This window comes from Rissa tridactyla, chromosome 1 (assembly GCF_028500815.1).
Source record: "Rissa tridactyla isolate bRisTri1 chromosome 1, bRisTri1.patW.cur.20221130, whole genome shotgun sequence".
Lineage (NCBI taxonomy): Eukaryota > Metazoa > Chordata > Aves > Charadriiformes > Laridae > Rissa > Rissa tridactyla.
Genome location: NC_071466.1, coordinates 133,386,900 through 133,402,033, shown reverse-complemented (window position 1 = coordinate 133,402,033; position 15,134 = coordinate 133,386,900). Strand labels below are relative to the sequence as shown.

Below are 15,134 nucleotides of genomic sequence, written 5' to 3'. Positions count from 1 at the left end.
AGCCGGTCTTCTGCCTGTACGGGGGGCGGTGCCGGGCTCCTCGGCCAATAGAGCGGGGAGGAGGCGGGGACCTCCCCGAAGATTGACAGCGGGCGGGCGAGGCGGGACGTGCCGGGCGGGGGCTGTGCATCCCTGCCGTAGACCGGGGGGGCGGGGCGAGGGGGGCTGGCCCCGCCTCCGCGCGGGGGCCAATGGGGCGGTGTCGCCCGTTGCGCGGGAGATTTGAATCGCGGTCGGCCGGTGGGGCGGGGCAAGTAGCGCGGCCGGGCGACCGCCGCCGCCATGGGGGTCTCCGGCAGCGCCCCGGCTACCCCCATCGCCCCCCGTAACAAGCACCTGGCGCACCTCCGCGACCCCCGCTCGCCCAGCGCCGGCATCCTGCGGACGCCCATCGAGGTAGGAGTCCTCCTTCCCCTGCTGCCGGCCGGTCTCGGCGGCCACGGTCCGCCGCCCCTACGCCTGCTCTCTCCCGCAGGTGGTGAGCTCCCCGGTGGGTAGCCCGCAGCCCGCCCCCGCTGAGCTGGCGGCGGGCACCAGCCAGGACCGGGACCCGCGCTCGCCCACGCCCGGTATCTCCCGCACGCCCATGAGAGCCGTCTCGAGTGGTGAGTGAGGCCGCGGGAGGGGTGGGCTGCCCGGCCTAGCCCGGCGGCTCACCCCGACCTCCATCCATCCCCGGCAGACAGCGTGGATCACCTGGTGAAGCAGCTCAGCGAAGCCTTTGGGGCTGAGGCCGCTCCCCCCGAGCCGGCGGCAGTGGAGGAGCCGGCCCGGCGGAGCCCCCCGCCTCCGGCCGCCGCCTCGGGGGAAGAAGCGGAGAGGCCACCTTCACCCTCTCCCAGCGCGGCCCCGGCTCGGCCAGCCCGCGTTGCTGGGCCTGGCTTCTCCTCGGGTAAGTGGTTGGTATGGGGGGTAACGTACCCGCAGCCCCCCGGGCCTGGTAGCAACACCCTGTGGTGCCTCTGCCTTCTCCAGCCTTGCTTCCTTACGGACACTTTGTCCATTCCCTGCTCCGGTCAGCTGCCTCCCACAGCCTCGGGTAGCCCGGCCTTGGGGCTCTGCAGCTGGCAGATGGGAGGCTCCTTTGGGAACTGTCCTTCTATTTAAGGTATAAGGTCTCTGGAAAACCTTATAGCAGCCTTCCGGTACCTGAAGGAGGCCTACAAGACAGCTGGAGAGGGACTTTTTACAAAGGCATGTAGCGATAGGATGAGGGGTAATGGCTTCAAACTGGAAGAGGGTAGATTTAGGTTAGATATCAGGAAGAAATTTTTCACTACGAGGGTGGTGAGACACTGGAACAGGTTGCCCAAGGAAGCTGTGGATGCCCCATCCCTGGAAGTGTTCAAGGCCAGGTTGGATGGGGCTTTGAGCAGCCTGGTCTAGTGGGAGGTGTCCCTGCCCATGGCAGGGGGGGTTGGAACTAGATGAGTGTTAAGGTCTTTTCCAACCCAAACCATTCTAGGATTCAAACTGTTTTCTGTCTGGAGTTGAAAAACTACATTTTCAATCGGTAGTCAAAATCAAGAGGTAAACGTACCTCTTGAAGAGGTAAATGTCAGCTCTTCCGCTCTCTGAGACAGGCGTGTAATTGAGGAGGCCTATTCAGTGGGGGCTTGGTGTTTCTCCTTGGGAAGAGCTGGGAAGCACTTGTAAGTGCTATGAGTGAGTGGTGCTGAGAGCCTTTAATATAGATCATGTTTCAGAAAACTCTGTGCTGAGCATCTCTCCTATGAGGAGAGGCTGAGAGCTGGAACTGTTCAGCCTGGAGGAGAGAAGGCTCAGGGGCATCCTATTAGTATGTGTAAACACCTGAAGGGAGGGTGTAAGGAAGGGAGAGCCAGGGTCTTCTCAGCGGTGCCTAGTGAGAGACCAGAGGCAATGGGCACAAACTGGAACACGGGAGACTTCATCTTAACATCAGTAAACACTTTTTTTTCACGGTGAGGATGACCAAGCACTGGAGCGGGTTGCCCAGAGAGGTCACAGAGTCTCCATTCGTGGGGATATTCAAAAGCTATTTGGACATGGTCGTAGGCAACTGGTTCTAGGTGGCCCTGCTGGAGCAAGTCCCTTCCAGAAGTCCCTTCCAACCTCAACCTTTCTGTGATCCCTTTACCTGGAAGTCCTTGGGTAACAATCTTTGCTGTGCAAGGCAAGCAAGCTAGATCATGAAGGCCAGGATGCATTTAAAATCCAGGACCCTGTACTCCTGTCATGACAAACTGACATGTTTCCTTCTGTCACTAGGGAGCAAGCCTGTAAGACGCAAGACCAACAACAAAATCATGGCAACATCTGGTGGAACTGGCCGCTCTCCCCTCAGCATCCTCCAAGATGATAATTCCCCCAGTGCTCCTGCACCTCGCCAGGTAAAGTTTATTGATTCATACTCTGGGAGGGAGAATGGGCTGAAAAAAACCCCACAAATCCTTCAATGCTGTATTTTGTAGAGCCCCAGTTTGGAACTGGGCCTCCTAGGCCTGTAGAGCCTAGTAACTTCAGAAGTATTTTTCTGTGGTTCAGTTCTGTCCCTGGATGCCTCCAAGTCTTGTTCAATGTCTGTATCTTTGGCCTTATGATGATATTGCCCATTTCAATGCATCCTTTCTCTTCAGGCCGTAGAAAGAAGTCCATCGCTCTTAGATACTTTCATAAGAGAGCCAAAGACGAATGGCCTGAAAATGGGCTACATGTTCCACTGAGAACTAACTAACCCTCAATTAGGTTGTGTTTTACACTGTATGTTTGGGGTTGTTTGTTTTTTTTTTTTTTTAATTTCTCTAGGGTAAGAGGCATGTCTTGGGAGAGAACCTTGGGGAGAAGAAGGAAGTGGCAGTGGATCTAAGCAGGAGTGTCAAATCTGGGAACTGTGCTTGGAGTAACTTGAACAAAGAGAACCAACAGTGTCCTTTTGTGGAGAACTAGAGATTTGCTTTTTGAAGATCTTGCTGTAATTTACTTCTATGTTTGGAGAGTCTTCTAGGGGTGAGAAATCCTGCAACAGACTGAAACTCCAGACTTGTGGTCGCTCTTCTCGCCTATCCCTGTTGGGGAAAGAGCACACTATCTCTCTTTGTGTGTCTTATGTACAGTACAGACTTTGGCTCTTCTATTGTATATCAGCTGTATTGACTTACTGTAGAGTTTTTACCTGTAGCGAATAAATTTATATAAACATTTGCTGACTGTATCTGTGTCCTGATAGGACAGTAGGAGTCCCCTGCTTGCCCAGTGCAATGTTTTCTTTGGGGACAAGGATTCAGGGACAAATAGTTCAACCTTCCATTAGCCCTAAAACTCTGATGTCCCCTGCCTGTAACGTGCCACCATAGACCTGTGCTGAGGAGGGTCTGACCCTGAACCCACGTACTACACAGTGGGCTGGGAAGCTGCAGCTCTGTGCAGGAGACTGATGTATCTATCTAGGTGTCCCTTCTGGAGTTCTGCTGCATCTACGCTGCCCTGAAACTAATGTATACAAAGCTCTGCAGCCTATTGTAAGGGTCTGGCATGAGGGTGAGGTCCAAAATAGGTTGAGATAGTATGGTGTGTTAATATCTTTACCTTCTGTTGATAAGTCACTACAACCTCTTCTCCTCTAAAACATACATGAGGAACACCCCACCCTGGGGCCTTTGAGGTAGAGCAAGGCCTGCAGATGAGATGTTCTCCGGATGGGGTCGGTAGGCAGTATTCACAGGAGGAGAGTTAGGTTTACAGTAGCTCATTGTGATGCTGGAAAGAACACAGCCTGCAGTGCTTGTGTGAAGCTTTCTTTATTTGCCTGGGCTATGAAGAACTAGAACAGACTTGAAAACAGGGGTTGATGGCTACTGGGTCAACAGGGTCACCACACAATGCAGGGGTGATGCGAAAAGAGAAGGAACAGCAAGAAGCAGACAATAAGGAAGAATAAATATAATATTCCCTGGTGTTCTGGCAGGGGCTGCCTTTCCCCCATTTATGCATAGATAAGACTTGAGCTAAGTCTTCCCCAGTGGAAAATGAGCCCAGTTTACATTAGCTTTTTGATTGAGGTTGCATGATAAGGAATCTCAAATTCAGTGCGTCTCTGAGGCTGTCTGCAGGGGTATAGGACAGCTGTGCAGAGAAGCTAGGTGGAGTTAAATCATGGGCAGAGCTTAGTCTGGGATAGAGGTGTTCGAGGAGGGGTCCTCCGAAGGATGGGTGTCAATGTGGGTGGAGGTGTTTGATGGGAGGTGTGGGGTGTCTGAACTGTGCTGTAAACTCCTGAGACATAACAATTAGTGTTTCGTAGGTCTTCAAGCCCGCTGGAAGCTGCTGGGCCTCTTTAGAGGTGGAGAGAAGGGCGAGTGTGTATGTGTGCTCCTGCTCCCCAGCTCCCCCTGCTCCCCCTCCCCAACCTTTCCTTTCTCTTTCACTCTAGGAGACCCCTACAAGTGACCTGTGTCTAGAGACAAGGGGGAGTGGTAGGTAGGCGTTTCTGTTGTGCTCAGCTGACGATGTTCTTTGCATGGGCTCGGGCTGTGGGCCTTGCTTCCGCTGCTCTTTCCCTCTCTGCTGCCATCCTCAGTTCCAAATCTTGAGGAAGCTGTCCCAGGAGCCGGTGGCAACGGCCATGCCGTCTGCCGTCACCCCCAGGCAGCTCACTCTGTTGTCATGGCCAGAAAGGATTCCTGTTGGGCGGGGGGGAAAGAAGAAAGGTCAGGAAAAAGAAGTGGGTCTTGGGAGAGATGAAGGGGTTGACCACACTGAGGACACGCATCGCAGGCTGCGTACCTACACCCCTGTGTATCGCGCTGTCTGCTCTTACACAATGTGTTACAATCAGGCTAATAAGAACAAACTTGTGGAAGAACATTTGTGCATGGCATACAACCACCACCCACGGGACTGGCCAAAGAACAATGTTCTTGGGAAGATCTGGCTAGTTGAATCCTCATACAACTGCTTTCACCCTGGAGCGATGGTGGGACTAAGGGTGGCGTCCTTGATAAGACTGAGAAATAGCATTGGTGGGTGTGTTATAAGTTTTCAGAGGCTAGAGGCCACATCTGAAAGAAAAATGGTATTCTGTATATGACTATGACAGAGTATCCAAAGGTGTTGGATGGAAGCCCAGGTCCATGCTCAGCTTGGTGCTTGGTGGCCAAGTGGCACTGTAAGTAGATGGAACTGGCAAAGGGCAGAGGCTAGGAGAAAGTAGGAAATACTATTGGTGCTTGTGAGCAGTTTTAGCTAACAGGAACCTTAATGATCTTTTCCCCCTTGAAACAATGCTGTTTAAAGGCTTGACTTCCTTAACGCGAGAAACAATAGTTCTTCTACACCAAAGAGATTTGTACTAGTTATGTTGTGCTCCTTAAGTGCGAGGAAGCTTTGTTGGGTTTCAGTCAGTATATGATGTGTCCCGTTTAGAAAAAATAAAGGCCTTTTCCTTGCCTTGGTAGGGACAGAAGTCCTTGCAGGGAATGAAAGAGGGACCTCCAGGAGCCACTCACCCACACGCTCTGCTTTCAGGGAGTCCCAGATGTTGCAGTTGAAGTCATCGTATCCAGCAAGCAAGAGGCGCCCACTGCGAGAGAAGGCGACTGATGTAATTCCGCAGATAATGCTCTCGTGGGAGTACACTATGAGCTCCTGGTCTGCCCGGAGGTCAAAGAGACGGCAGGTGGCATCATCTGAGCCGGTGCAGATGGCTTCACCATTAGGGAAGAACTGAGGAGGGCACACACCAGATTTTAATCAGGCTTACAGATTTCTTCAACACTTCACCTCTCTCCTAACCATCAGTAAGCCATGGAGGTAGGAAAACCCAGTGGGACAAGACACTGGATCATAAAAGTTGAAGGGGGAGATTGATGCTTCTCCTAAGACCTAATAAACCCCTTCCACCTTGAGAAAGCCAGTGACCTAGGGGCTAGAGCTATTGCAAGATGTCCCAGTGCTTGAGGAAGGATTATTGTCTCTTTAACTCCAATTGTTAGTTCGGGGCTTGACAAGATGGAGTCTGGCATGATACAGAGCTACGAGAGCCTTCCTCTGTCTGATCCTCATACCCCAACCTTCTCATACACACCCCTTTTCTGTGTCCCAGCTCTGAGGAGCAAAAAAGAGCTCCTCAGCAGCAGGTATGGCAGAAAGCCATATGGCTGGCAAGGTAGCCATGGGACAGGTGAGAAAAGCTGTGCTAACTGAAGTCAGCGGAGGGTGGCTCAAGCAGCAGACATTGCGGGAAGCTGGCAGACTCATTTGGTTGGCCACATGGGATTAAACTGACATGTTTCTTGTCCTGCCACCTCTAGGGTTCTGGTTTGAATCCTTGTCGGTGAGGGGGATACTTGCCCCCAAATGTCTGTGCTGGCTCCTGTGAAGATTTCATCTCCAGAAGGTCTCCCTGTGATCCCAGGTTCCCACCTCTGCTGTCTGTAGCTGACCAAGACCCTCAGCTGAGTTAGGTGTTCCTGCTGCCTCACTTGTGTCTTGCGCCAGGGCTTCTGGAGCATGCCTGAGCCATGGTTCCCAGCAGCTGCTATGAGCAAAGCTGCACCAGCACCTGTGTTAGGGTGCTGAGCTCCAAATACCACTGCTGAGTCCAAGCAGTGCTTTGAGTTAGACCTAGAAGCTTTGGGGCCCCAGTTCCCAGGAAGAGCCAGCCTCCAAACTTCAGTGAACTCAGGCCCTTCCTCCTGCTTCAGGCCGGATCATGGGCCCAAGGTCTCTTGTGACCCTTGTTCCCCACATGACACTGACAGCTTCTTTCAACCTTGTCCCAAGACCCTGTTTCAGAATTGGTCCACCCTCTGTTTTCCTTGCCTTCCCACCACCGTGCGGGCAGCATACATACGCAGATGGCGTTGATATCGGACTCGTGCCCTGAGAAGGTCTGACGGCAGGTGCCCTCCCGCACATCCCACAGTTTGGCAGTAGCGTCACAGGCCCCAGAGATGAAGAGTTTGAAGTCTGGGGAGACGGCCAAGCTCATACAGTCTCCGGTGTGACCCAGGAACACAGTCTTCTGCTGCCCTGTCTCAATGTCCCAGAGTGCGCTGTGGGAGAGGAGAGAAGTTCTCAGAGCCAACCCAGGCAGGACAGATCTACAGCTGGGCTGAAGAGATGTCCCACTCACAAACAAAAGGAGGGAAGTCATGGGCCTGGCCACAGCATGGGAAAACGGGCCAGAGTATGGCAGCAGCCAGCTGCATACAACAGGAGATATCTTCACAGCTGCTGCTGGTCATACCTTTTGCCAAAGCAGTGTTAGACTAAAGCTGGGGGTCTGTGAGGTTTGGCCGTATTTCTATAACAATATTGAATGGAATACTGAGAGGAGGTAAGAGGGACCCACGGGCAAACAGCTGGAAAAGGTCTGCTGTATCCACGCTTGTAGCATGCACGGGACGTGTTCACCGGGATCCCACGTTACAGCCAAACAAGCCCCGTGTAACCTTGATCTCTGATGGAAATGCCACATCCTGACTCATCCTCAGTCAAGAGGTTCTTCCAAAGCAAGTGTTGGGATGGGATGGGGGTGAATAATGTCTTGGCGTTGCTCAAAGTCACAGCACAGCAAGACCTGAGAGCCAGGAACCAAAGGATCCAGGCACTGGCTTTGCAGGTGTCTCTTGCACAGCAGGCAAGACTAGAGAAGTGGAGCACGTATGTGAGCTCCACATAAATTCACAATGTTTTGTTCTGGGATGAATAACACTGTGCTTTGTGAGAGCTGACGACACGGTCCGTACTGCTTCACTGATAGACCTGCATCTTGACCTGACCTCCACTGGGAAAAGAAGCACCTGTTCTGCCAAGGGAAGGGAGAACGAATCTGGCTTCCTAAGGTGCTTTCTGTGGCCTCCCCATGTAGAAGCAGTTTTGTCCTTAGGTAGTGGATTGCTGCAGAGCAAAAGGACTGCCCTTGCTGATGTGTGATGTGCCTCTAAGAGCCAGAGGTGCATCGTGTCACTAGGATGCAGAAGATAACACTCACCATGTGGTATCTCCAGAGCTAGTCACAATATTGTTGTCATCAAGAAATCGGCAGCAGGAGAGGTAACCTGGGAAGTGGGAACAAGCAAACGTGAGAAGCAGGGCAGGGCTAGAAGGATGAGATTTGGAAGCAGAGGGCACCCAGGGTGCAGGCAAGCAGGCAGCACACACACCTGTATGGGCTGAGAGCTCCCGGCTCACTTTGACGTTGCCTTCACGAGTCTTGAGGTTGTAGATGGAGCACATGTTGTCAAGGCCCCCACAGGCCACAAAATTGCCTGAGGGGGCATAGGCACAGGTCATGACCCAGGAAGAACGCAAAGGGATGGCATGAACCTGGGAGGAGAAGAAACCATGTTGGGGCTCTGGCAGCAGAGAGAGCAGGGCAAGGACAGTAGCTCTGAGGGAACCCACTCCAGCATCCCAGTTTGCCGCAGCCGTCTGACTCCTACCTTGTTGGTTGTGTATGTGTCCCACACAATCAGTTTCCCATCTTGTGAGGCACTGACCAGAAGTCTGTGAGAGAGGAACAAGACCATGTTAGTAGCTCTCTTCCCATCAGAGCCTTCTTGCCCTTCATGCCCACGTGCTGCCCTGCACCCAGCAGGCCAGCTGCATCCCTCTCACTTGGAGTCCGTGGACCAGTGCATGGCGTAGATCTTGGCCAGGTGCCCACGCAGGGTCCTTCGGGTCCGCATCTGGATGCGGCCAACAACCTCCACTCCAGACACAATCTGAGGAAAGAGTGGGGAGGGGGACAAAGAATTAATCTTGGATTGGCAGGAGCTTTACGGTTCCCCACATCTCTGCCCTCCTAACTCTGATTCCCAACTGGAGAGAGTCCCCCTTGGAGTGGTGCTCACTGACCCCACACACAGAGTCACCCTCCCAGCCTGTCCTGTCCCTTACCTGAGCAAGTGTTGTGTCTGCGCAGGCTTTCCGGGCATCCTGCAGAAGAGACGGAGCAGATGAGACAGAAAAGAAGCCACATGATGAAGGCAATGGCAAGTGAAATTCAGGGGCATGGCCTGGGGGCTTCTAGAAGCAGGAACTGTGGCTTTGCTGGGTTTGGATTGTGGCCAGCACAGGGGGATCCTGGTCTGTAACTAGGGCATCTCGTCACCAGTCAGACATCAGGAAGGTGAGACAAAAGCTGCTCAGCACCCAGTTCCCCATGCAACACCCTTTCCATGGATCCTCCCGCCTGGCAGAACACCAGCTGCCTCCCAGGCAGAGAAGCTCCTGGGGACATAGTACACTTTTTGGCCCCCTGCAGACACAATGCCGGTGGCCACTTCCTTCTCACTATTGTAGTGTCCCCTCTTCTCTCCCTTCCCACCCCGCTCTTCCCCCCACCATGCTATGAAGATCTCCATTAGCACTTAAAGGGCTGTGCGGAACTGCAGGGGGCTCCAAGGATCTAGATGGAGAAAGTTCAACTCCAAGCTGTGACTGAGGAAAAGAACTTAGACATGGGGGGGTAGACATCTCTCAGCAGTTTCATGACTGTTGCCAGCATTACCGCAATCTGCTTCTTCAGCTGCTCAGCCTCCTGCTTCATCTGCTCCATTTCCCCCATCTTTCTGACCTAGGGGTGGCTCCTCCACGTGGGGCAGCCTTGATTCTGGGGAAACAAATCAAAGGAAAAAGGTGTGAGGTAGAAAGGCAGAATATGACTGCTCGGTTATGCAAATGTAGGCATCTCTGATAAAGGCTTAGCAACGATTTCTTGGCTGAATACTTGGTAATGCTGTGCTGTATCTGGTCAAAGCCCCCCTTAGGGTTTGGGAAGATTGTCCTCGGGCCCGATCAAAGGTCCATTTGGTCTTGTATCCTCCTTACATGTACACTGGGAACCTGAAGACCTCCAGAGCCTCTTGCTGAGGTTCTGGACACGCTTGTCCCCTCACCTCTTTATTTTTCATCTCTTCATTCCAAGCACTACCGTGCCCTGGGTCCTCTTCATCAGGTTCTCCCTCTCCATGGCCAAGCTGTCCATCTCAGCTCCAGGAGGAGGAAACTTTATGGGGGGAGCCCAGTGGCTATTTCCCATCGTTTATCCTAGGCAAAGCATCACCAGGCAGTGCCCACCAACTCTTTGACCATCAAGGAAATCTGGGGGCTGTCAAGGGGCTCTGTCAGGGTTCCCTCCTAGTTTCCCATTTGAAAAAAAAAAAAAAGAAAAAAGAAAAAAAGAAAAAAAAAAGGAGGGGAAGGGGGAATGCCTAGGGAAGGATCTAAGAACAACATAAGCAAATAGTGGTATTTCTCCTACTTTCCTAGCCCCAGGTTTTCACTGACATCCAAAGCTAGAAGCAGCATTACTGTACGCAAGTCCTTGATTGACTTCTCTTCTATGCATTTGTCCACACAATTTTTCTGCCCATGTCAAAGTTTGACATCCTCAGTACCCCACGGTGACGACTTCCACAGCTTAGTGGCAGGCTCTGCAAAGAAATCCCTGGTTCTGTTACTCCTCAATGGCACTAGTTCCACTTGGTGGTCCTAGCTTTTGAGTTGGAAGAATCAGTGAATAACTATTTTCTATTCACCTCAGCATCACTCGCTATTTTATAGATCTTTGTCATATCCGTCTTCATCCATCTCTTTTCCAGACTGCAGAGCACACTTAGTCATTCCTCCCATGTAAGCTGTTACATCCTGTTACCTCTGTTGTTCTCCAAGACCTTTTCAGTTATTTACAGAGTATAGATGATATGTTTTTGCAGAGAGAGCAGTGAACCAGAACTGTAATCCATATTCAAGATGCAGGTACACCATATGATTATACAGCATCTCTGTTTGGTTCTCTCTTTCTTGTTACGTGCGCTTAAAACTTCACCAGCGATTCTAGTATCTCCCACTCTTGTAGGCAAACCTGGTCTTTAATTGCTTTAATCTTTCTCCTGGGTAGGTGTCCAGATGTGCTTCAGGTGTTGTTCATCATTAGAACCAGCGCTTTGCCCCAAGGCCAAGAAATACTACAGCAGCACCTGCAGAATTTCTCCTAGTCCCTGTGGGTCACATCACCTCCATCCCCTTCTGGCCTGTTGCCTGAAGGCCTCATTTTTTCCAGCCAACACGGCTTTGGGTTCTTCCATGCTAGGTTTCTCTCTTGCTGTGGGCAACCACATGCAGATGGCTCCCAAGTCCCACCTTTGCTTGCTGCTTCATAGAGCTCTTTGGGTTTCCTTCCAGGATCCCTTCCCCTGAATGTCTCTGTGGCTTTCCTGGTTGAAGGATGGGGACAGACCAGCACCTGAGCTCAGCCCTATCCATAGTTTGTTTTTTCTCTTGTTTGAACAGAACAAAGATGAGGGTGTTCCTCCCAGCAAGGATGCATAGTTGCACCTGGTTGAGTGATGCTGGCCATGGAGGCCCACCTGCATGCACTTCTCCTCCTTTGGGAAGGGGCTAGGCACCCCAGGCCATCTCTCAGCTAACTGACAGAATGGGAAGATGGTGGGGAAGGCCTTGCAGCTTTCAGCAGGAGGCTGCACATCCTCCTTACCTTGGGGTATTTCACCCTCAGCTTCAGCGTACACTCAAGCTGTGGACACCGTGGCCAGCTCTGGTTGTTGCCTACTAGCACACCAAGTGGCAAACCTGAACTTCCAGACACCCTGTGGAGACCATCCCTACAAGTGTGGTCCCCATCTTCCCCTTTCTTTGTTCTCCTTAGGACTGATCCTACCTTCCCTCCATCAACCCTAAGTGTTGGATTGTCTTTCCCTGCTGGGCCACCTCTTCACTCTGACTCTCTCCTTCCAGTCTCTTCTGCTTGGTCCCCAAGCTCTGCAGGCTGTTATTTCACATGCCTTTGGCCATCTGAGATCATTGTCCATCCACCTGCCTTAATCTGTCATTGTGGACTTCTGGTTTTGCCCACTCAGAACCTGCATGGAGATGGAAGCCTTGTTCTCTTTTCCTTCCAATTTCTGCCCCAGGTGAAGCTGGCTGGACATGTCCTCCTCACTGCCCATCGGAGCCCCAGTCTTCCTTGCACCTCTCCTGCTTTTTTTACCATTCTTTTCCCTTCCCTGGGTGTTTCTTTCTCAAGCCTGGCACCATCATGGGAGCGCCAGTTCACAGGCGCCTGCTCTGTGAAGTTGCACAAGCAGATGAGGGGCTTTCGGAGCCAGTAGGCAGATCAAAGGGCAGGGGCACGACGTTGAGGACGGATAAAAAGGGCTAAATATAGAGAAGGTGCAGCTCAGGTTCAGGACTCTGTCCGAACCTTTAAATCCCTTTGAGGGAACACTCTAAATGAAGTTGGGAATTGTTCTCAGCCTCAGAAGGACAAGGAGCCACAGATGAGCGATAATAATAGCTCCAGCTTCTCCTGTCGCCTCCACCCACCACGTCCCGATGCAATTTGTGGAGAGTGAGTTACCCAGTCCCCAGCGGAGTGCAGGTGCCTCCCGGGAGGACCACGGCAGGTGTGCAAAAGAGCAGCTTGTCATGGTCATGTAAATTTAGGACAGGAAACGGGGGAAACAAATGGGGGAAGAACAGAGGAAAGGGGAATGGAGTTGGGAGTCTGGCCAAGGCACGTTCCTACCACGACCAGAGGGACCTTAGGGATGCACATTCTTGTGGATTCACGGATCAGCTCACAGTTGCTCGTGGTAGCTGCCCAGCCTGGTTTTAATGGGAAAGGCTTCTAAATGGTGTGCACTCAGTGCTTTCTGGAAGTAAGGGCTCTTTCAGGTGGACACTAAGCAGTGGAGGAAACCAAGTCCTTCGGTAACTTTGAAAAAGCACTTCACCACCACGACTCCAGCATTGCAAAGAGCTACTGCCAGGAGGACCTTGGCACCAGCACTGGTCCAGAGTTGTGCCTCCTACAAGCATCACTGGGGAGCACAGCCCGGGCAAACAGAACTTGGGCTTCGTCGGTTCATGCCAGCCCTCTTCTCAGCTCTGCCTTGGCTGCGCTCACCCAGTTCACAGTTCTTGGCTTTTGGAATCACGTTCCGTTTCTTCTGCTCTCCAACATGACAGTTTTTTCCCCTCCTGCCTTTTCTGACAAACTTGCTGGAGGCACCTCCCGTAGCCCTCCTGTCCGTGGGCAACCGGACACCCCCCTCAGCCCTTGGGCGTCCACTCGTAGCAGACCAAACGCCTCAACTGTGGTGCGAGGCTGAGGAGGGTCTGGAATTATCCTCCTCCTGCCTTTTTGCTGTCACGCCACAACTTTTCAGGGCAGCGACTACGTCTCCTGCACCTCGCCTGTGGTGGGGGCCCAGCCTGCACCCCAGAGGTGCAGGGTCATACCCACCATCACTCCCTCGTGGGGATCGGGGCGCAAGTGATGGGTGGGAAGAAAGGGGAGGTGAACCCCCTCGTTTCCTATCCTCCGGGTAGCTTCCCCCACACTGGGGAGGGAATGGTCCCTCTGGGGGATCCTGGCAGAGGGCTGTAAATAGAAAAGGGAAAGGTGCAGGAGGGAGGACTGAGTATTAATAGGCAGCATCCCTGGGTCTCTGAGTAATCCCTGGCTGGCCTTGCATGCTCGCCCTGGTGACCCTGGGCTCCTTGCAGAGCCGGATACGGAGATGATCCTCCTCTCCTGTGATGGAGATCAAAGGCCAGGGTAAAATTACCCTGCTCTGCTCCTTGCTCTCTGAGGGGTCCTTCTCCGTCCAGAAAAGCAGCCAGCTGCCAAGAGGTGTGCACAGGGGCGCACCGGGAGCGCAGGGCTGTGTACTGGTAGCGAGTGCGAGATTCCTCGGGGGAGGTGTTACCTTCCTGTTCCAGTATGGAAACTGGTGAGATTTACCTGCCAAGGGGAGAAGAAGCAACTCCATCCCGTGCAAAGCCCTTCATCATCGTAAAGACATCTCAGCAGTAACCGCAACTCCTTCCCCACCGCGATCTTCCCCCCTCCCACGTCCTCAGATGGGATCAGCTCACGTACAAAAACTCCCCGCAGCGTCACACCAAGAAACCCAGTGTCCCAAGTGCCGGGCTCACCAAGGTGACCTCAGGCATCACAACAAGGCAGCATCCTTACCGGGATCTGTAGAGCGAGGTGGGTTGCAGTCCCCCCTGGATGGCACCCTGATGGCCTGCCTCCTCTGCTGAGAATGGCTCCCCGCCGGCCAGAAACCCCTTGTCTCTCTGCCGTCTCCAGTCAGTCCTGCCCGTCCACCCAGCGAGTCCCTTGCTCCCTCTCTGCTCCTCAGCCTCTCCCAGGACTGATCTCCCCATGGGGAGCTGGAAGGCTGTGGACGGGAGGGGTTGGGGGAGGGCTGATTCCAGGAGCAGCGTCAGGCAAATTAAATCAGACACCAGAGACTTGGGGAAATCGGATTGGGACGTAATGCAAAGCAGGTGGATGGGGAGGGGTGAAAAGAGAGAGTAGCACGCTGCTCCTGAAGGGAAAGAAACCATCACAGGCAGATTTGACTCCCTCTGTTTAAATCAGCAACAAACTAATAAAGTGAAGATTAGCCAGAACAGGCTAGGATTATCAGTCACTGGGGCAGGGCTTGCTGCACCTCACCATCCACAGGAATTCCCATTTTCCCGGGGACAGCATGCCACTTGTGTCCTGGGCAGGGCGGGAAGAGGGATGCTGCCACCCACGGTGGCCCTGGCAAGGGAAAACCCCACGGCAGGGCTGGGGTCACACCACCTCTGGGCAGCAAACTGGGCTCTGCATGCGGAAAACAGAACTGGGCACAGGGGCCAGGGGTGGCAAAAGATTTGGTGGCGTGCCTTTTGGCAGCCACTTTAGTGGGATGCTGCGAGGGGATTATCTTGGCCTCAATCTCTTTTAATCTCTCCCGCGGCTTTGGCCCAAGCCCGAGATAAATACCTTTTAACGGATCTCATCTGACGTCAGGAGGCCATCAGTCTAATCACCCAAGCAACCTTTGGGCAAAGCAAGCCAGAGATGTGGACGCTGGCCCCCTCGCCCCCCAACACGTCCTCATCAAGCAGGAACCATCCAGTGCCCCCACATACATCATGGGGACAGACGTGTGAGTGCTAGGGTGCGACGGACCTCCTGCCAGGGAGATGGAATTTGAAATGCATGCGTCAAAGTGTCTTTCTCCTGTGACCCTGGGGAAGACGGGAGGCAAAAAGGCTTGCCAATACAGGTTTCCCAAACTCACATGTTGAGGAAGTGACTGGATTTAGACTAAGGAAAG

The 15,134-nt window shown here is 53.0% G+C and overlaps 2 protein-coding genes across 2 annotated transcripts; one reads left to right on the top strand and one right to left on the bottom strand.

Moving 5' to 3' along the window:
• The first annotated feature begins 238 nt into the window (after positions 1-238).
• On the top strand, positions 239-3,174 carry CDCA3 (cell division cycle associated 3). The gene is made up of 5 exons (XM_054188258.1): positions 239-396; positions 476-605; positions 683-892; positions 2,251-2,372; positions 2,788-3,174. Exons 1-5 carry the CDS (start codon positions 283-285, stop codon positions 2,926-2,928), a joined length of 717 nt encoding a protein of 238 aa, XP_054044233.1. The 5' UTR covers positions 239-282; the 3' UTR covers positions 2,929-3,174.
• A 1,380-nt stretch (positions 3,175-4,554) lies between these two features.
• On the bottom strand, positions 4,555-9,553 carry GNB3 (G protein subunit beta 3). The gene is made up of 9 exons (XM_054188256.1): positions 9,497-9,553; positions 8,884-8,922; positions 8,602-8,708; positions 8,427-8,490; positions 8,148-8,310; positions 7,976-8,042; positions 6,833-7,034; positions 5,487-5,703; positions 4,555-4,661 (listed from the first exon to the last, which is right to left on the bottom strand). The coding sequence occupies exons 1-9, from the start codon at positions 9,551-9,553 to the stop codon at positions 4,555-4,557; spliced, it is 1,023 nt and encodes a 340-aa protein (XP_054044231.1).
• Between the last annotated feature and the right edge of the window lie 5,581 nt (positions 9,554-15,134).

Excerpts from the sequence above, each read along its gene's own strand:
- CDCA3 (XM_054188258.1), top strand. The coding sequence starts at position 283 with ATGGGGGTCTCCGGCAGCGCCCCGGCTACCCCCATCGCCCCCCGTAAC. Across the intron at positions 397-475 it reads TCCTGCGGACGCCCATCGAG|GTGGTGAGCTCCCCGGTGGG; the intron begins GTAGGAGTCCTC and ends TCTCTCCCGCAG. Across the intron at positions 606-682 it reads CATGAGAGCCGTCTCGAGTG|ACAGCGTGGATCACCTGGTG; the intron begins GTGAGTGAGGCC and ends CATCCCCGGCAG.
- GNB3 (XM_054188256.1), bottom strand. The coding sequence starts at position 9,553 with ATGGGGGAAATGGAGCAGATGAAGCAGGAGGCTGAGCAGCTGAAGAAG. Across the intron at positions 8,311-8,426 it reads ACACATACACAACCAACAAG|GTTCATGCCATCCCTTTGCG; the intron begins GTAGGAGTCAGA and ends TTCTCCTCCCAG. Across the intron at positions 8,043-8,147 it reads GGAGCTCTCAGCCCATACAG|GTTACCTCTCCTGCTGCCGA; the intron begins GTGTGTGTGCTG and ends CCCACTTCCCAG.